The sequence below is a fragment of the Microcebus murinus genome, chromosome 2 (genome assembly GCF_040939455.1).
Source record: "Microcebus murinus isolate Inina chromosome 2, M.murinus_Inina_mat1.0, whole genome shotgun sequence".
NCBI classification, from domain to species: domain Eukaryota; kingdom Metazoa; phylum Chordata; class Mammalia; order Primates; family Cheirogaleidae; genus Microcebus; species Microcebus murinus.
In genome coordinates this window covers 10,036,442-10,057,447 of record NC_134105.1, presented here as the reverse complement: position 1 = coordinate 10,057,447, position 21,006 = coordinate 10,036,442, and the positions used below count along the sequence as shown (strand labels likewise).

The 21,006-nt window shown below is 56.5% G+C and overlaps 1 protein-coding gene across 2 annotated transcripts; it reads left to right on the top strand.

The window, feature by feature from the left end:
* Positions 1-5,386: 5,386 nt before the first annotated feature.
* Positions 5,387-9,817, top strand: CPLANE2 (ciliogenesis and planar polarity effector complex subunit 2). Of its 2 annotated transcripts, XM_020281555.2 has the most exons (6): positions 5,387-5,648; positions 5,741-5,879; positions 7,626-7,778; positions 8,393-8,517; positions 8,826-8,962; positions 9,205-9,817. In XM_020281555.2, exons 2-6 carry the CDS (start codon positions 5,768-5,770, stop codon positions 9,452-9,454), a joined length of 777 nt encoding a protein of 258 aa, XP_020137144.2. In that variant the 5' UTR covers positions 5,387-5,648; positions 5,741-5,767; the 3' UTR covers positions 9,455-9,817. The 2 variants fall into 2 exon arrangements, with proteins under 2 accessions (XP_020137144.2, XP_075850521.1); XM_075994406.1 differs by having other exon boundaries at positions 5,387-5,879.
* The last annotated feature ends 11,189 nt before the right edge of the window (positions 9,818-21,006 follow it).

The window sequence follows — 21,006 nt, the reverse complement described above, 5'->3', positions numbered from 1 at the left end:
CTTACCTGCTGAAGGCCCCACCTCTTAATAATGTCACATTGGTGATTAAATTTCAACACTTGGCTGGGCACAGTGGCATGTGCATGTAGTCCCAGCAACTTGGAAGGCTAAGGTGGGAAGATCCCTTTAGCCCGTGAGTTCAAGTCTAGCCTGGGCAACATAACAAAACCCCATCTCTAAAAGAGGAAATTTCAACATATGAATTTTGGGGGACATTCAGACGATAGCCCCTGGCCTCACCCTGCTAAACTGTAGTGGACGCAGATGACATGAGTCTTTCTGGGGGTCCCCGGTGGGTGGGATCCAGGCCTCACCTCTGGCAGTCACTAATGAAGGGCGTTGATAAGTCTACGAGTCTCAGCAGCCAGTGGTCAGGCTGAGGACAATGTAGAGTGACCAGTGTGGCTCTGATGAGGTCATCCTCTCGGCTGTAGCAGGGAAGAAGCTCCGACTGGAATACACGGTAGAGGAGAGAACACTTACAGAGACGACCCGGATGGGGCCATGGCGGAGGTCCAGAAGAGAGTTCTCTCTGGAGCAGAAGACCCAGGAAAGACAGTCCGAGGAGTGGGCGCCCCCTCCCCAGCTATGCTTCCCTGGCATTTGGGTAAGTCCCCCCAACACTGAACAGGAGCCCCAGGGCTGGAGGAGGGGGTTTCAGGTTCCTCTGCCCCTCCTAGGCCCAAGCTAGTGGCTGTCATTGCCTAGGTGGCATCCAAGCCTCTGCTGTACGTCCACCTACATCTGGTCTCATCTACCCACACCCATTGCTTCAGGCTTGGTCCGCCCACCACTGATAGTGTTCACCTCTGCTCAGGCTGCTCACCTGCACGTCACTTTTTTTTCCCCCACAATATTTTAATTACACTCACCTGTGTTTTCACGCCAACATCTGCCATGTGTCCTCTCCAGGCAGCCCCCCCGCAGCCCTCACTCCCCTAGCTCCTCCTCTGACCTTCTGGCCTGCTCTTCCTCCTGCTTTTCCTGCCACTTAGCTGCACTACCATCTGTCCCGTCACTGGGAGCCAGCCCCGTGTCAGGTGACCTCAGGACTGCACGTTGGCCCCTGAGCTTGGCAACCAGCTAGCTCAGTGCCCTTGACCTGACTTGACTAATTGGCTGTGGCTCCAGCTTGCAGAATGGCCTGAAGGGGGCGAGCCTGGTAGAGGGACCAGCTGGGAGTCAGAGCATGCATCCAGGCTGGAGTAGAGGACATGTACTTGGCAAATATTCATGAGCACACCCTATGCCAGGCCACGGTGAGGGAAGAGAGACTTTATTCTAGATGCAGTGAGAAGCCACGAGAGGGTTTTAAGCCTGGTGTCCTATCCCTGCCCCTCCCACTAGGATCCTCAGGCAGGGCTCCCCATGCCTCACTCTCATCGGCCCTCACCTAGCTCAGGCCTGTGTGTGTGTGTGTGTGTGTGTGTGTGTGTGTGTTCGCCTTCAGGAGTCCTCCTCCCAAGTCCTTGTGGGGACGTTGGCCACAAAGTGCTCAATAAATATTTGTGGGGAGACCAAGAAGAAATGAGTGGATTAATCAGAGGGCTGCACACTAGAAGGGCCTGTAGGGAGACCGTCTACATGCTTTGCTTGGGGCCCTACAAGGAGAATCAAATTGCTTAGGGGGACACACATTTTAGTAGTCAGAGGGGCGCAGGACAGTAGAACTCACTAGACGAAGATGGTCCACAGCATCCTTCTGAAACACAGTTCTGACCATGTCATTCCCAGGCCCCTACAATTGGCTGGCGTCCTGTCCCCAGCAGTGGTGTTTCTCTAAGGGAGGTCTATGGACCCTGCTATGGACTAGTTGTGCCTCCCCCCATCCGTACATTGAAGCTCTGGCCCCAATGTGACTATATTTGGTGATAGGGCCTTTAAGAAGCTAATTAAGGTTAAATGAGGTTATAAAGGTGGGGCCCTAATCCAGTAGGACTGGTGTCCATATAAGAAGAGAAAGCAGGCTGGGCATGGTGGTTCACGCCTGTAATCCTAGCACTCTGGGAGGCCGAGGTGGGCGGATTGCTCGAGGTCAGGAGTTTGAGACCAGCCTGAGCAAGAGTGAGACCCCGTCTCTACTATAAATAGAAAGAAATTAATTGGCCAACTAATATATATAGAAAAAATTAGCCGGGCATGGTGATGCATGCCTGTAGTCCCAGCTACTCGGGAGGCTGAGGCATCAGGATTGCTTGAGCCCAGGAGTTTGAGGTTGCTGTGAGCTAGGCTGACGCCATGGCACTCACTCTAGCCCGGGCAACAAAGTGAGACTCTGTCTCAAAAAAAAAAAAAAAAAAAAAAAAGAAGAGAAAGCAACATCAGGAGGGCGCAAGCACAGAGGCCATGTGAGGACACACTGAGAAGGTGACCATCTGCAAGCCATCAGGAGAGGCCTCACCAGAAACCAACTATGCTGGCACCTTGATCTTGGACTTCCAACGTCTAGAACTGTGAAAAAAATAATTTCTGTTGTTTAGAGTACCCACTCCACGGTACTCCGTCATGGCAACCTGGGCGGACCCGGACCCCAACTGCAGTGCTGTCAAACGTGCCGGCTCACAGCCCCCACCCCGCCCCTGCAGGATCTCTGGGAGTTGGAGGCTGATATTGTTGGGTGTCCTCTCCATGAGCTCACTGAGGGCAATAAAGACTGAGTCCCGGCCGGGCGCTGTGGCTCACGCCTGTAATCCTAGCTCTTGGGAGGCCGAGGCGGGCGGATTGCTCAAGGTCAGGAGTTCAAAACCAGCCTGAGCAAGAGTGAGACCCCGTCTCTACTATAAATAGAAAGAAATTAATTGGCCAACTGATATATATATAAAAAATTAGCCGGGCATGGTGGCACATGCCTGTAGTCCCAGCTACTCGGGAGGCTGAGGCAGGAGGATTGCTTGAGCCCAGGAGTTTGAGGTTGCTGTGAGCTAGGCTGACGCCACGGCACTCACTCTAGCCTGGACAACAAAGCGAAACTCTGTCTCAAAAAAAAAAAAAAAAAAAAAAAAAAAAAAAGACAAGACTGAGTCCCCTAACCCTCTGGCCACTAGCTCCTCTGACCACCTCCCTCTCTGTGCCCAAGAGGACTCTACATCTTATCCGGCTCCCAGCTTAACTGGCCAGCTCATTCTGCCAAGTTGCTTCATTTTCTCACACCCTCACTGAGCCTTCCATATGCCAACCCAGGGCAGGGCTGGATGTGAAGTCTGGAAACCCAGAGATAATTCAGACCCAAGCCCTGCCACTGAGGCCTTTCTGGGTCACAGAGAGACCTGTGCACAGCTGTGAATGACCCTGACTCTGGGCAGATGTGGTAAGAGCTGCAGGAACAGGAACCATGTGACCGGGCAAGGGACTCGAGCTGCACAGTCCTGTAGGAATGGTTATTCATCTTGTCGTATTTCTACCTATCAGCAGGGTAAGCCGGTTGCGGGAAGGACCCTATCTTACACATTCTTGTCCCCTCCCCGGTCTCAAAAGCCTAATGGGCCTCAAAAATCTGTGGGTTCGTGGCCTTCTGGCTGCTTTTGGCTTCACGAGGAACAGCCCTCTTAGTGGCTGGCAGCAATGTTTTTAAAACACAAAACCCAATCTGGCAGAACAGATATGTACTTTAGAGTCAGGTAACCCTGGGTTCTGAGTCTAATGTTCCCACTGACAAGTGGTGTGGCGTGACCTCACACAGCTCATGTTATGTCTCTGAGGGTCTTCATCTAAAAGAAAAGAGGGTATTACTGTTTACACAGGTTTGTTTATAGAATTAAGCAAGGTAACTTCTATTAAGCCCCCACTGCCTGGCACTTAGGTGGCCTTCAATAAAGGTTAACTCATAGATTATTCCTTACAGACTCGTGATTTGCCCTATGTAATGCAAGAAGATAATGGTAAAAATTAAATGTAATAGACAACCTCTCAGTAATGGCCCACTAACTGGCATTTACTGAGCGCCCAACCTTGTGGGCAACAGCCCCAGCGCCCAGTGCTGGAACAGAGCAGGCAGCCCACAGCCCCAGCGCTGGGGAGCCAGCTCCCGAGAGGGCAGGGACTTGTCGTTCACGGTTGTATTCCAGCACCCAGACAGGCTGGGCACATGGTAGGTGTTCAGTAATAACTTGTTGAATACACGAACGAATGCATGAATGAATGGATGGAAGGTACAATCCAGGGAGTCTCCAACTCACTTTTTTTTTTTTTTTTTTTTGAGACAGAGTCTCACTTTGTTGCCCAGGCTAGAGTGAGTGCCGTGGCGTCAACCTAGCTCACAGCAACCTCAAACTCCTGGGCTCAAGAAATCCTGCTGCCTCAGCCTCCCGAGTAGCTGGGACTACAATCACACGCCACCATGCCCGGCTAATTTTTTCTATATATATTAGTTGGCCAATTAATTTCTTTCTATTTATAGTAGAGACGGGGTCTCGCTCTTGCTCAGGCTGGTTTTGAACTCCTGACCTCGAGCAATCCGCCCACCTCAGCCTCCCAGAGTGCTAGGATTACAGGCCTGAGCCACCACGCCCGGCCTCCAACTCACTTTTAAGACCTTAAACAAGTCCCTTGGCCTCTCTGAGCTATTGTTTCCCCACCAATGAAGCCAGAGGTGTTAAAGTCGCCTCGAGGTCCTGCCAAGCAGGATTAATATTAATTATTAATTATTGCCAAGCAATAATATTAGTAATAGCAACAAGGATCAGGAAACTTAACTGAGCACTGCTGCGGACCAAGCAGTTTTGTAAAGAACCCTAGGTGAGGCCGGGCGTGGTGGCTCACGCCTGTAATCCTAGCACTCTGTGAGGCCAAGGCGGGCGGATTGCTTGAGGTCAGGAGTTCGAAACCTGCCTGAGCAAGAGCAAGACCCCGTCTCTACTATAAATAGAAAGAATTAATTGGCCAACTAACATATATATATAGAAAAAATTGGCCGGGCATGGTGGTGCAAGCCTGTAGTCCCAGCTACTCGGGAGGCTTGAGGCAGCAGGATTGCTTGATCCCAGGAGTTTGAGGTTGCTGTGAGCTAGGCTGACAGCCAGGGCACTCACTCTAGCCTGGGCAACAAAGCGAGACTCTCAAAAAAAAAAAAAAAAAAAAACCCTAGGTGGGACAGCATTTTACATCCACTTTGTAAAAGAGGAGACTGAGACCCAGAGGCTTCCGCGGAAGGCTCCAGGAGAGGGGGACTGCTCAAGTTGTGGAGGAAGGACGGGGGCTGGGACGCGGTGGTGACGAGGACTCCCAGCCCAGCTGGGAAGGGCCCGAGCCAGCGCCACGGCACAGCGCTGGCTGCAGGCGCCGCAGGAGGGTCGAACACCGCTCCGAGCCCTCAGCTCAACCCCGCCCCCTGCGTGTCCATGGCAACTGCCCCGCACATGCGCCTCCGCACGCGCGCCGAAGCCGGACGCAGGCCGGGCGGAAGCAGCCCGCGGGCCGGACGGCGGGCGCGGGGTGGCCTCTCAAGACACTCTCCCCGCGGGCTGGCTCGCGGCGGGGCTGCTGGGCTCGCGGCGGGGTGGCCTCGGGATCGAGGAGGCAGGGGAGGAGCAGGGCTGTGCGAGCCCCGCGGGGAGAGGGGCTGCGGAAATACCCTCGCAGGGCAATAACGGCACGGCCGTCCCGAGCAGCGGCGCGGGAGAGGGGGCTGTGGAGCCGCACCTTCTGCGTGGGTGCGCCGGGGCTCCACGGGACAGTGGGGGGCTAGGAGGGACCGCAGGCCCGGCTTCGGACAGTTACCCCTCTTTCCACGCCCTGCTCTCAGCATTCTCCCAACCCGGGCTGCTCCGCCATGGCCAGACCTCCTGCGCCCGGCTCAGTGATTGCCCCAGCCTGGCATAAGAGTGCCCAGGGCAAGGAGTACCTGGCCTGCATCTTGCGCAAGAACCGCCGGCGGGTCTTTGGTAAGTGCCCCTCCCCGAGGCTATCACTTGTCTCGCTCCCGGGGGAGAACCGCGTCACCTCTTGCTCCCTGGGGGAGCAGAGAAGCTGGGCGGCAAGGGCCTGCTCCACTGCACTCTTCAGCCTTGGGGACTCCTGGAAGCCCCATCCCTGGGGCCCCCACCCCAAATCTTAGAGCTAATTCCATCATCAGAGCCAGGAACATGGAAACAGCCGAAACCCTGCCAGCAGCCACTGTCACCAGAGATGCTGTCCATTGAGCCCTCACCTGGTGCCAGGCCCTCTGCTGGGCACTTCACACAATGGACTCCCATTTAACCTCTCAACAGCACGTTTTACAGACGTAGCCAAGATCACACGCGAGTAAACAGAAGTGAGCCTCTTCCATGTCCTGCTGTCTCTGGATAAGACCCCGGCGTTCCCCAGGACGGAGCCAGCTCACCCAGGCAGGGCCCCGCTGACAGCAGAGGGCTGGCATCAGCTGTGAGAGCCAGCTTGGGCGCGAGAAGTAAAGTGGCAGAAGGCTTAAGGCCAGAGAACAAGACAGCTAAAGGACCAACGTTTGTGAATAATTTGACTCTTTTTATACTTTTTTTAGAAATTAGAAAAGATTCAAAATATGACCCCCTAATATGGCCATTATCCCTCTACATCCCACCGTGAATGGGAACACCGGATTTGCGGTCACACACAGCCAGTTTTGACCCAGGCCCCAGCACAGCTGTGTGGCCGTGAATGAGTGGAGTCTCGCCTCAGGTTCCACCTCTGTACAATGGGGATAATCATAGTATTTACATAGAGTTGCTGGGGATATTAATATAACACACTGAGCGGTGTCTGGCACACAGTGGGTGCTCACTCAGGTTGGCTGTTACTATGTTTATTATGTTTTAGTTGTGCTGAGTGGGAGAGAGTGGAGTGAAAGTAGAGTGATTTTTCTGGGCATCACAAAGAGCCCGCTGACCATGTTATTTATGCCACATTATCAAGTACCAAGCATCCATAACTTAGAGGAATGGTAGTGGTGCTGTTGAATTTTTGCAGTGTTTTACTTACCAGCAGATATTTGGGTGGTTTTGTTAACAGCTGGGCATGCTCACCTCAGTGTGTCTTCCAATGGGTGTCACCCAGGCTCCCCAATAAAGGTTGAGAGCAGCTGATAAATAAATGTCAGCAGACTGACTGTCAGAACTTAGGCCAGTCTCTGTGTGTCAGGCCTCTGAAGTGAGGATGAGTATTGAGAGCCAGGGGTGATTAGTTAGCCCTGAAGAAGCACTTAAAATTAGGTTGTCCAGCCTAGGATGTGATGGTGCAAGTATGGGATTGATCCCCTGTGGTAGTCCGTTTTATGCTGCTGTAACAGAATACCACCGACTGAGCAATTTACAATGCACAGAAATTTATTTAGCTCGTTGTTCTGGAGGCTGGGAAATCCGAGAGCATGGCGCCAGTGTCTGGTGAGGGCCTTTGTGCCGTGTCATCCTGTGGCAGAGGGCCCAAGGGTGAAACAGGGCAAATGCAAGAAAGCAAGAAGGGGCCAAACTTGCTTCTATAATAAACCCACTCTCGAGATAACTCGCTCACTCCTGAGATAATGACATTAATCCATCTGTGAGGGCAGAACCCCCATGACCTCATCACCTCCCAACATTGTTGCATTGGGGATTGAGTTTCCAACACATGAACTTTGAGGGACACTTTCAGGCCACAGCACCCCCTGATCCCACCTGGCTCCCTCTTTGCCCCAGGGCTGCTTGAGCGGCCAGTGCTGCCCCCACCTGTGGCCATCGACACTGCCAGCTACAAGATCTTCGTGTCTGGGAAGAGTGGTGTGGGCAAGACGGCAATGGTGGCCAAGTTGGCTGGCCTGGAGGTGCCCGTGGTACACCATGAGACCACTGGTGAGTGGGGCCCCAACCCTTTGCCCATCCTGGAAGGTCTTCCCTGGGGTGGAGGTAAAAGCCTGGCCCTGGACCACATGAGCAAGGTTGACACCCAGATCCACCACTTACTCTGCAACCTTGGAATATCACTTCACCTTTCTGAGCCTACATGGGTTTCTCTGTCCTAAGAGGATAATGGTACCAACCCCATGAAGCTATTGTGGGGTTGGTACTAGAGATAGTGGTGTTCACATGCCCAACATCGAGCTGGCCCAAGGTAGGTGTTCAGGAAGCGCTAACCTTCCTCTGTTGTTTCTTTCCACTGGATACTCACAGATCCATCCTGTTGCACCATCCCCCAGTGTCCCAGGACCTTTGGGTCTCCCTGTGCATACAGCAGCTGCTTGGTCATGGCCAGGGTTCTGTCCTCCTGCTGTTCCAAGGCTCCTCCTGGCCAAGTTTCTGTTTCCCCCATCAGACTGCAAATTCTTCCGGGTTAGGGACTGTGCCTTCCCCATCAGACTGGGAACTCAGCAGGGATGTACCTACCCCTCTTTCCTCTTCCTTCCTGGCCCCCACCCTTCTCCACGTCCTCCTCTCCCATGCTGAGTGGCTGCCTTGGCTCTCCGTAGGCATCCAGACCACCGTGGTATTTTGGCCGGCCAAGCTGCAGGCCAGCAACTGTGTCATCATGTTCCGCTTTGAGTTCTGGGACTGCGGGGAGTCTGCGCTCAAAAAGTTCGACCACATGCTCCCGGTGAGCAGGCGGGCCCGGTGGGCTCGGGGAGGGACTGCCTGGCTGAGGTCAGCGTCTAGTACAGATGTCTGGGCCGGGCCTGCCTTGTGTGCAGGGGCTAAGCTGGGTGTTAGTTTGCTGAGAGTACTGCCTCGGGTGGTAGAGCTCTGAGCTGGCAGTAGAGGCTGAGTCCCAGCCCATACTCTGCCCTAGGACCTGCCACTCCCTGCCCTGGGCCTCAGTTTCCCAATCTGTGAAAGGTGGGATTGTTACTGACTTCGCAGGATTCTGGGCCTGTGGTTACATGGTTCCGTGCCCCTCCATCCCAGGCCTGCAAGGAGAACACAGATGCCTTCCTCTTCCTCTTCTCCTTCACGGACCGCACCTCCTTCGAAGACCTCCCTGGGCAGCTGGCCCGTGTCGCAGGCGAGGCCCCAGGTGTTGTCAAGATGGTCATCGGCTCCAAGTATCCTTTGGGTGGCCCCTGGGACTATCAGAAGCCACCCTTGGCAAGGCACAGGACCAGGGGGTCAAGGGTCCTTGACCCAGCCTCTGCCTAGCCGTGGAGCACAGCCCATGGGCTCTTGCATAAAGGGCACAGCATGGCTGTCCCAGACCCTGTGTGTGGGGCCGCAGGGGCAGGGGAAGGCTGGCTCTGGTGCGACGGTGAGCAGAGGCGCCCAGCCAGGCTCCTTGACCCTCCTCTAGATTCGACCAGTACATGCACACAGATGTGCCGGAGCGTGACCTCACGGCCTTCCGGCAGGCCTGGGAGCTGCCCCTGCTGCGGGTGAAGAGTGTGCCGGGGCGGCGGCTGGCTGATGGGCGCACGCTGGACGGGCGGGCTGGGCTGGCCGACGTTGCCCACGTGCTCAATGGCCTTGCTGAGCAACTGTGGCACCAGGACCAAGTGACAGCTGGCCTGCTTCCCAACCCCCTAGAGAACTCCCCCAGGTGAAGCGTGCTGGCGCCATGAGTGGGCACCTGTGATCCCACTGCCAACCCTCAGGTGGCCCAGGATGGAGGGCAGGACCCCAGGCCTAAGGCTGGGCACAGATGTTGACCCCATCCTGAGGACAGGCCAGAGGAAGATGTGGTCTGAGAAGGGCCCACCCTGGTTGGGCTTTCCCCACAAAGTACTGGGCACTGAGGCGGGGCACAGGCCGGGGTAGGGGTCTCCTCAGCCTCCGCTGCCCTTCCTGGAGGGTGACTGGGGAGGGGGCTGCCTCAGCAGGGCCCTGGACCTCAAGCGGCTTCAATCAAGGCACTGGATTAGTTGATGTGATGCCATCTGCCGCAACAGATAAACCCTGAGATCCGTGGAAGTGGTTTTTCTTTCTCAGGTCTCACCACAAGAAGGGGGTGGGGGGTGCTCCATTTCAGGCACCCATTCGGAGCCCCAGGCTGCCCTGGGGCATCAGCATCCAGTTAGCAGAGGGGTTTGAGTGCAAGCGGAAGGCCACCCAGAAGGTCTCTGTGACCAGGCCTGGGAGTGCGCTCATTTCTGTGCACTTTCCAATGGCCGGCACGCAGCACGGGCACCCAGCACCGGCCATGTGGTCACAAGGAGCTGTGGGGGCTGGGAAACAGTGCCCGCCTGTGTGTCCAGGAGGCAAGCCATCACTCTGCTGCGCCTTGCCAGACCGCAGAGCTGCCAGGCCTGGCTTAGGACAGGGGCCCTGCCAGCCCAGGGCATCAGAAAGCAGGACTGGGGAGGGCCAAGGACCATACCTGGTGGGGGCGCAGGTGTGGGCCGGCCTGACCGGCAGCTCTGCACTGGGGGAGAAGCCAGCTAGGACAGGAGCAGGGAGGTCAGTGAGCAGACCCAGCCTGTGCCAGGGTTGCCCCTGGGGACATGCTCAGCCGGAGACAGAGTGCAGGGGAGGGGAAGGTGCTGGGGAAGGGCACCTTTACACTCTCACCCTGTACTCTGACCTGCCGCATAGATGGATCCCTAAGCTGAGGCCAGGCCTGAGTCTGACCCCAAGCAGAGTGCCCCCAAAGCCTGCTGCCCTTGGATCACTCTGTTGAGAAGGTGGCCTGGCATCTCTGCACGGCCCACACCCCCACGTGATCATGAGCTCAGGCGACCAGTGCCCGGACTGCAGCGCTTCCCCGCCCCCACCTCCCCCTCCCGGCACACAGGGCACTCACCCTCTTCTTCCTGTGGAGCGTGTCACCTGTCCTGACTCCCACACATCTGAGCACGGCCCTCAGGTTTGTCAACCCTTCCAGGGTCTGGCCAGAGGAAGATGGACTTCAGCTCCTCCCACTCCCAACTCCTCCCACTCCCGACCCTGAGCCTACCCGGTATCCCAAGAAGGAAGGTCCCTGGGCAGGACCGTGAGCCTCAGAGCCTGCAGGCTGCTCCTGCCACGGCGCCGCAGGCCTTCCCCCTGCAGCCACACCTGTCCGGCCGGCTGTCCCCTCATCCCTAACCCCAGTGGGCCGCACCTCACTCTGTCGGGGTAGGGTCTGGCTGTGCCTCCGGCCACAGACACTGTGTCTGAGCACCAGCTGCTTCACATCCAGTCAGGTATGTCTGGCGCAGAATGCCGCTGGGAAGGAGACTGCCCATCCTTCCAGGGCACCAGCTCAGGCAAGAGCCGGAAAGCTGCTCTGGAGAAAAAACCGGGATCTTCCCACTGCAAGGCAGGCCAGCTAGCACCACCCGGCTCACCCACCTTCACTCCAAGCCAAGAGGTGAACCATTCCCCTCGGAGTCTCCCTGGTGAGAACACAGTGGAAAGGCACCGGCCACTGGCCATCCAGACCTCTACCCAGCCCACTCCAGTGCGCCCTCAATATTTACCAGGCCACCCCCCTACACAGAGGCCTCCACCACGGGGGAGCAGAACTGGGCAGAGCCAGAATTCTTCTAACAGCCCGTGGCTGCGCCTCCTTGGCCCGGTGGAGAGTAGGTGAGAAGAGAGTGTGTGCACATGAGCCTGTATTCATGCGGCTTCACCGGTCTGCGACCAGTGCTGTCAAACAGGCACCCCATGCAGAGGGCCCCACGCCTGGTTTAATGCTCTGCTGTCGCCATCTTGAAATTCTTAATAATTTTTGAACAAGGGCCCCTGATTTTCATTTTGCACTGAACCCCGCAAATTATGTAGCAAGACCTGCGCACGTTGTCCAGGGAAGAAGTCAGGGCTCCAGATAAAGCTCTTTTTCTCAGGGGCTTGGAGACAGAGGCTGCCTCTGCAGAGTCCAAAGGCCATCAGGAAGTCACTTTCTTCCCATTTTGGTGCCAGAAATGCCACTATTAGTTTAAGCCACACAACAGCTTCTCAAAAGCAAAAATATCCCTTGACTCAATTCACTCCACTAGGGGTGGTGGTGATGGCCCCCAGGCCAGCTCAGGGGGTGAACCCTGACTTAGAGGGAAGATTGGAGAAGGGAGTAAAATGTTTTGCACGTGCCAGACACCAAGTTAAGGGCCCACATAAATGCGGGCTGTCATCGTTCCCCTGCTTATTAGAGGCCTGGTGGCAGTTCTAGGGCTGAGAGCCGGTGGAGAGGAGGAAAAGGGTCCCAGATTGCGTGGACAGTGCTTGCACCTTTACACTTTATATTTCGTCAGGGGTGGGCAGCTGGTGGGTGGAAGGAGGGGAGGCCCAGCTGGGCCTACTGAGAAGCTTCTGGCACCTGCAACTGAGCCCCATCCCCTCACCCCCAAGCCTGTTGACCCCAGGATGGCGCCTGGGACAGGGACCCAGGTGACTGTATCTCCGCATCCTGGGGCAGCATTTATGTCCTGGACTCCAAGGGCAACTTTTTTCTGCGATGGGAAAACCAAAACTGGTGAGACTTGGGCCAGACAGGACACTGGTTCCACCGCGCCCAGACGCCCAGAGGAGCCAAGGTGTGGTCCTCCCTCCCCAGGAATCCCACGGCCTCTCTTGTCCTTTTCTTGCAATGGGCCATTCCTCCTTCGAACTAACAGTCTTGCTACAGCGGAATTTTCCTTTAATTTTGTCCTTAGTGGGACCGATAAACCCAGCCCCGGATCCCCACCCAGGATGGAAGTGGGACAGGTGGGGCAGACCATTCCTAGCTGTCCCCCGACCCTGCGATGGGACAGACTTGGTGCTCTTGTCGCTCGTGTGGGAGGAGAAGCTGCGACCCCCGAGGCGGGCGGAGAGGGGGCGACTGCTCCTGGAGGAGGCGACTGCACAGGCCGAGGCCCAGCGCTGACTTCCCTAATGAGCTCTGTGAACTGTGCAGGCGACGTCAGCGCCTTAGGGGGCTGCGATGGTTAAATGCGCAAAGTGTGTAAAGCTCTCGGTCCAGGGCCTGGCACATTGGAGGCGTCCAATAAAGGGGAAAGAGCAGTCACTACATGACACCGGCCCATTCGGAGTCTGTCTCCACGGTTGTAAAATGAGACTGTTAGTTCCCTCCTCGTTTGAATTGCAAATGAGGAAACGTGTATCAAAGCGCTTTGGAGGGTGGAAGGGACCCAGGCGAGGAATGGAATCAGTCACCTCGCGGCCGAGCTCGTGAGGGGTAGGTTGGGGGTCCGGCCTACCCGAGGCCCCGGCGCGCAGGCCGGCAGCCAGCGCGATGCACTGCGCCACGCCGAGCGCGCCGGAGGGGTGCACGGTGCTCTGCGCCGAGGAACCGCGCCTGCGCGCGCCGTGGCCGGCGGGAGGGGCGGGGCGGGGTCAGCCCGGGAGCGGAGTCTCTCCTGTTGCCGGCGACCCTCCTCTTGTCCCCCAGGCCCCGCCCAATCCGAACTCCGACGGTTGGGGCGGAGCTATTGCGCCTGCGCAACCTTCTGCAGCAGCAAGTGCCTAACAAGCCGCGGGACTTTTGCACTTGCGCCTTCCGCGGCTCCAAGCGGGCCAGGTGCGCTTCGGGGTGGGCGCCAGCCGCAGGCTTAGTGCAGTTAAAAGCCTTTGCTCTTCTGTGGCCTGCCTGAGAGACAGCTCCAGCCTAACCCGCGTCAGGTCTGTGGCCCTGTCCTTGCCGCCGCCTGGGGTCCCGTTGTGTTCTAGCCGTCCCCCACCCCCGCGTCCAGACGCCTACCCTCCTGGAACACAGCCAGCCCAGGCTGAGCTTGCTGGGTAGACAGGCTCTCTGACATTAGCAGCTGGCATGTCTCATCCCCCCTGTCCCCAGCTGAGAGACTCTGGACTCCCGCCGCTTTAGGTTTCGGATTGGGCAGAGGGCCGGGCTTCTGACCCCTGCTCTGCTCACAGATGCCTGGCAGCGATTCCCACAACTCCTATTTCTCCAACGCTCAGCGGGAGTGGCGAGGAGGCTGCTTGGGGCCTCCAGCTGGGGCCTTGAGGGGGCGGAGCTGACGCCAGGGTTCCTCCTGGCAGGGACAAAGATCCTGGCCCCTCCCCCCGCCCCTGCACAGTCTATAGGAAAACACGCAGAGATGGGCGTTGCCCACCTGCTGGTGGAGATGTCCCAAGCTCAGATTTCTCCCAGGCCTGACAGCACGGCACTGCTGGGGCACCAGGAGAGAATTCTTAAACTTCCCTGCAGCTCTTCCTCCTTGTGCCCCCATAGGGCCCCTTTGAACTGCCTGGGTACTAGGGGCCTGATGCAGATCTCAACCCTGGCCAATTGCTGTACTCATACTGGGCTTCCCAGGGATGCTGGCACAAGTACCAGCCCCTGGACCACGAACAAGAGTATTTTGGGTAGAAGGTAGCCATCTGTTTTGCCTGGCTAGGTAGTCTGGCACTGGGGGTGAGGCTAGGAGCTGGGCTTGCATACAGACATGGGGGCTCATGAGCTCTCTGTCACCCCTTCAGGTTTCTACACAGCCTGGCTGCTGCCTGCTGCCCTCATAGGCACCCTGGTCTTTATCTCTTGCCTTGTCACCATGGGCACTGACACACACCGGCTTGACTGCCTGCAGGAGGGTTGGGGGTTGGGCTGGGTGGGCCAGATCAGCTGCCTGGTTGAGGGTAGGCCCTCCCAGGATGGGCACCCTCTGCTCACAGAGAATTCTGTGCCAGGGGTTGGGGGGTGCCTTCCTCATGTGCCCACTGTACAGAACTGTGCCACGTGGAATATTTCAAAGATCTGCTGCATGGCCAAGGTGAGCCAGGGAAGAGGGCGAGAAAACAGGTAGGCGGTTGGGGCCCAGCCTGGGCCTGGTGCGAGGGGAGGCAGTGCTGAGCCCTGTCCCTCAGTGCACCTTCTCTCCCTCCCTGGCAGCTGGGCTGCCTCTTTGGCCACCCAGGGACAGTGTTCTTGAGCATCTTCTTGTCCCTCTGGGCCATGGCCTTCCTGGAACGCTGGAAATGAAAACGTGCCAGCTCGGCCCACCACTAGAACTGCAGTGGCCTCCAAACGAGGTGAAAACCAGCTCAGCCCTCCAAGCCCAGAACTGTGCTTCCCAGAGTTCTCAGGGGCCGTAAAGTGTGCTGGGAAGAGCTCAGACTTTGCAGTTCACCATCCCCAGATGCAAATCTGCCTTCTCCCCACACTTTCCTGTGTCACTTTTCCACCCTCCCCTGACATCGGGATGATAGAAGGTTTGTTCAGCTGGGTCTTGAAGAGAGACCCTGCCTGGAACAGGAAGAAGAGGAGAAGCATTCCACTCGCTCACCTACCCATCCAGCCACCTGCCTGTCCATCCAAACATCTCATCATTGATCCTGAATCTGTTTGTTTCTCTCCGTCCCCACTGCCACACACCCCACCCCACTCTAAGCCACCAATCTCTCTTACCTGGACCACTGCAGACCTCCCGACAGGTCTCCCTGCTCCTATGCTTGCCCCACTTAATTCATTCTCAGCTGCCAGAGCCATCTTTTTACAACACAAATCACATCTGTGTTACCCTCCTCAAACTGAGTTCTCACATGGGATGCACTTGGGAAACAACCAAACCCTCACAGTGGCCTACAAAGCCCTGTATGATCTGGCCTCTGGCTAGTTCTCCTCCACTCTCCCCACTGGCTCCTTGAGTAGGATGAGGTCATTTCTACTGCAGGGCCTTGGCACTGGCTGTTTTCTGCTAGAATCCTCCTCCTCCAGACTTTGTATGGCCTACTCCTTGTCATTCAGGTCTCAAGTTAAATGTCTCCTTCTTAGAGAGGCCTTCCTTTACCACCCTTCGAAGCATTTATCACTATATTTTCTTGTTCATATGTTTATTGCCTGTCTTCTCCCACTAGCATGTGAGCTCCATGAAAGCAGAGGTTAGCAGAGGCCTTGTATGTGATGTTTACTGCTGTATCCCCAGTGCCCAGAACAGTCCCTAGCATACAGGAGGTGCTCAATAAATATTTGTTGAATGAATCTGTGAATTACTAATCTGTCTCTCCACCTACCCATCTGTCTATCCATTGTCATGTAATCCATTCAACAGTTAGGGTTATAGGAAAATAGAAACCAGATAATGTATTTCAACAGGGAGAATTTAATATAAGGTATTGGGTGAAAAAGCAAAAAGGGAACATTGAAGCAACAAAGTCAACATTCAATGGTGCCCCCTAGATAGTGCAGCACATAACTCATGTGACTCTAAGGAGTGGTCCAACCTTTGCACACACTGTCCCTTCCCCAGAATGCTTCCCATCCACTGTCCCCTTACTTAACACCTTTTTATCTTGTAGGTCTCAGCTAACATGTCATTTCTTCAATGATCATTCCTGAAAAAGTTCTTCTTCATAGGACTTATTGATACATATCTGTGTTCATTTATTTAATGTCTGTCTCCCTAACTAGTGCATTAAGACATGGACCTTTTCTAGTGCATTCCCTGTGGCATATCCATTATCTACTGCTGAGTAGTACACAGTTAATAGTTATTGACTAAACAAATAAATTCCACCCATCCATCCATGTGTCCCTCCATCATTTAACCAGTCTTGCATCTGTTCACCCACCCAGCCTTCCATGCATCCACCCATCTGTCTGCATACCCACCCAAGTAGGGAGATTTACCTATTGCTTGCTTGTCTACTTTGCCCACCCATCTGCCCACCTACTACCCACTCACCCATCAGTCTATCCAGCCCTCCTCACATGTCCATCCACTTGTTTTACTTCTCTGTCTACCCACCCACCCATCCAGCTAGCCATCCGTCTACAGGCTCTTAACTAGGCTCTGCAAAACTAAAAATGAATCAGACTTCATTCCTTACTTCCAGCGTTTCCTGTGCAGGCAGGAAAAGGCAGGGAGCTTTCCCTACCCCTTTCCCTACCTAGGAAGCTACCCTGACACCAGCTTCTTGGCCTTAGAATGCACATTTCTGTTGCCCCCTCTGACAGCAGTGCCCATGGCCAGAGCTTGCTGCCCTGGCCTTGCAGATGGCCCAGAACCCAGTGACAGGCCTGAGGGAGCCCTACTTCCCACCTGGCAACCGCCTTCCCCGCCTGCTCACCAGTTCTGCAGCCATCCTCATTGTGGTAGGGGGCTTTGGGCGCTTGCTTGGAAAGGACCAGCCCCTCCAGGGTGTGCTGGAACCCTGGCAGCCACCCTCCAGCTCTGACAGTCCTCCCTGCTGACTCCCAGCTCTATGTGGGGAGAATTTTCCTGGTGTCGGTCATAATTTATCGTGGCATTGTCACCATTACAATGTTCCACACTGACAACCCTGTGCTCAGGACCCAAGTGAGAGCCCCTTGGGGCAATGGAGAGTGGGAGGACTGTTCCAGGCTCCAGGACTAATGTGTGCATCCTCGGGTTGCTTTCACCTCTCCACGAGCCTGTGGCTCTGCCTAGGCTGGCAACATTGCCAACATCAGCAGGACCGTGCTCAACCTAGTGCTGCTCCTTCTCCTGGGCCAGGTCTACACCTCGCTGGATGAGCAGCTCAGCAGATGGGGTGAGTGAAGACCACAGGTTTCAGGGCTGTCTAGGTGTCATCTAGGAACTAGGAGCCCCGAGGCGGAGCTACCTGCTTATCAGAGCCTACAGCTCCAGCCTCAAGTGAGGGTGGCCGGGGCACATGGTTGGCATTAGGAGACTGGGTTGGAGACAGAAGCAGAGGGGTTGACTCAATGGGCTTTGCCTGCCACCCTGCACCCAACAGAACTCTGGCCAGCTCTGCCCTTTGCCCAGAGATGCATAGAACCCAGACTCTCCACGAAGACACCATCACTTTCAAAGTCTCCATTTTCCAGTTTGTCAGTTTCTACTCTTCTCCCTTCTATGTGGCATTCTTCAAAGGCAGGCGAGGACCACTTCCCACCCCCTGGCCTCAAGACTTTTGCAGAGCAGCAGCACCCTTTGGGCTCCAGATCTGTCTGTACCTAGGTCCTACTGTTGACCTTGAAACTGGTTCTTGATTTCTGTGGGCTAGAGTTTTCTCAACTGTAACATACCAGCACATCACTGGGCAGTGTGACAACCTAACACCTGCATTCAGTCCTTCAGTCAGCTCTCACTGGGTGGCCCCAGGCCTGACAAAGCCAACTCCCAGTGCTGCGGTTTGAGCTCATCTTTTTTGGGGGCCTTCCTGCTGCACCCCCTGGGCTGGATGCTGGGGACACAAAAATGAATGAGAACTAGTCCTTCTCCCCCAGGAGCTTCCAGTCTTTAATGAAGACTAGTTAGGAATCAGGAAGGGCTGGACTCCCTGGAGGTGGTTTTATTATGTGATGCCATTGTCATTTGGCAGGATGGGAGGAGGTTCACCAAAAGAGCCCCCCCCCCAGCACCATGACTCCATCTTTCTGAGTCACAGATGCCTCATTGGCCAGTCATAGGCTGAGCAGGAGATCCAGGCCATGGTCCCAGCAGGCTGTGGGAGCATGTCTTTTGGGGTGGTGGGCAATGCCTCCCATCTGCCTGTCAGCAGGGTTAGCTCTCAGTATGGGGGAGGCCAGAGGATCAGGACCAAAGTGGGAGAGGGGAGTAGCCTGAGCATGGAGTTTACCTGCAGCCTGGCTCCAGAGGGGGAGGGCGCCTTGCCAACAGATGCAGTGGGCCTTCAGGTTTGTGGGATACTCTGGTCAGTACAGCACATTGCTTGGCATGTGGAATGAGGATGTGAGTACCCCCGGGGAGCTGGCTCTTAGGGCAGGGTGGGGGTCGTCACATCCTCAGATCTGGTAGGGACAGGGCCAGCCTCTGGGGCCTCCAAGGTGGGTGTGGGGAGCAGGTGGCCAGCTCCATGCACTGGTGGGGAGGTGGGGCCACCCCTATGCAGCCCCTAAGCCCCAAGTAAGGTGCCCTGTGTCTGCCAACAGCAGTGCGGCCCTGCGGCTGCCTCGAGCTCACTCAACAGCTCTTCGTCATCATGGTGGGCAAACAGCTGGTCAGCAACATGGAGGAGTTCACTGTGCCGTGAGTGTAGGGGTAGGCAGAGGGGACAGGGCTGGGCCTAGTCAGGCCATGGGGAGGGCTTTTATGAGAGCAAAGCAGACAAAAAGCCCAGAGACAGGGCACAGCTAGCCCTGGCTGCTTCTGAGCTATGTGACTTTGTGTCTCTCTGAGCCTCAGTTTCCTCACCTGTGAAAGGGGACAACAATACTCTCCAAGAGAGTCTAAAGGATTATGAGATGCTGAACAGGAAAAAGCTTTGTAAATGGAGGTCTTTCTATTCCTATTTTGTGGAGGGGAAGAGATTCCAGAGGCCAAGGATGACCATGTGAAAAGCTCAGAGTTGAGAGTCCAACAGACTGGATTTGAACCCTGGCTTTGAACTCCCCAAATTTGAACCAATTAAGGGAGTTTTGGGCAAGGTTTCTAGGTCTCTATTTGCTCATCTGTGAGGTGGGAATAATCGTGGTGCCTATGTTTAAAGGGTGTTGGGGGAACAGAAAGGGCAGTTCCTGGCACAAACCTGCTGTTATGACCATTATCTGGTTTCCCTGCCTCCTGCCCCAGGAAGCTGAAGCCCTGGTGGCAGAAGAGGCCGCTGGCAGGGCTGCAGGGCATCCAGGTCGGACAGCAGCCCAGCGCTGGGAGGAGGACTATGAGCTTATTGAGGGCCAGGGCTTGTTTGATGAATAGCTGGAGATGGGTGAGCAGTGGCCCAGGGTGTGGGTGTGTGCCCTGGGCGGGAGAGGGGCCCCTGGGGGCCTGGCACGGCGGAGGAGGTGGCCCCAGGCCTGACACTGCCCGCCTCCCGCCCCCCGCCGTGCTGCAGTTTGGGTTCATTACCACCTTCGCGGCGGGCTTCCCGCTGGCGCCCTGTTCGCTCTGCTCAACAACTGGGTGGAGATGCGGCTGGACGCCTTCAAGTTCGCGTGCGAGTACCGGCGCCCGGTAGCTGAGCGCGCACCGCACCGGGCTGCGGGATCTGGCTGCTCCTCCTCGAGGCCTCAGCCCCCTCCTCTTGTCCGGAATGTGAGCGCCTGGAGAGGGAGGGAGCACAGGCCCCGCCCCCACCTACCTGGCCCTGGGCAACCACACACCCTGCAGGAGCGAGGCCCTTCAGGCCCGGGCCGGGGAGAGTGGCCGGATGGGCGGGGCACCGAGCCCCGGTGGGCGGGGTTTGTCGGGAGGGGCGGGGAGCCGAGCACGAATTGGCTGGCCCTGCCAATGAGGGGCGGGGCGCTGAGATTGGCGGGCGGGGCCTTGGAGGGACGGACCGCTGAGCCTGACTAGTCTGGGCCTGCGGTGGGGGGCGGGGCGCTGAGCCTGGTGGGCGTGGCCTGTCGAGAGGGGCGGAGTGCCGAGCCAGAGTTGGCCGGGCCTGCCGGGCGGGGGCGGGGTTCTGAGCCCTGGTGGGCGGAGCCACCGAGAGGGTGGGGCGCGGAGTCCGGGTGGGCGGGGCCCAGCTGGAAGGGCAGCGGCTGAGTCTCGCCGGCCGCCAGCGCGCGGAGCCGGTTGCGGCGAGTGCTGAAGGGGGTAGGGGCTAGCAGCGAGGAGGGGCGTGGGTGCGGGGCTCGGAGTCGAGATCCGAGAGCCTCTCCGGCCCTCGAAAGCCAGGAGCAAGGCCTTTCGCGACGCGCACGGGAACCTCGCCCTCTTCTCCGGCAAGCTGCTGGCTGTGCGTCTGGGCTTCACCATCGCCTTCGAGGTAGGCTCGGCCACCTGTCCTGGACAGACGCGCTTTCCAGTCCAGGCTCTGCCATCCGCCGGCCAGGAACGGGGATGTAGCATATATATTATTATTATTTAATAGGATCGACTTCATAGGGTCGTTGTGCCTGGCGCATGGTAGGTGCTCAGAGTTCGAATCACTGATGTCAGTATTATTATTATCACTTGGCAACTGGCCTGGAGAAAGGGGAGGAAGCACTCACCCTCCCTTCAGCTTTGCACTAGCCCTGCCTCTAACGGGGTTCTTCGTGTTAGGGGTTCGAATCATACCTCTGCGTCTTTGGGCAAATGACCAGCCCTTTATGTTTCGGTTTCTTCACACGTAACTTGGGTAGAAATTATACCCCCTCATAGAGTTCCTGCGAGGATTAAGTGAGCTACTGTCCGGAAACCCTCAGCGCAGTGCTCCGTAAGTTCAGACTGCTAAGGCAAGCGCTCTCTCTCCGGCCTCCCTTCTCCCCAGCACGCAGTGTTCTTCCCGCGCCTCGTCGCCCGGCTCGTGCCCGAGGTGCCAGCCGCCCCGGCTACCGAGATAGCGC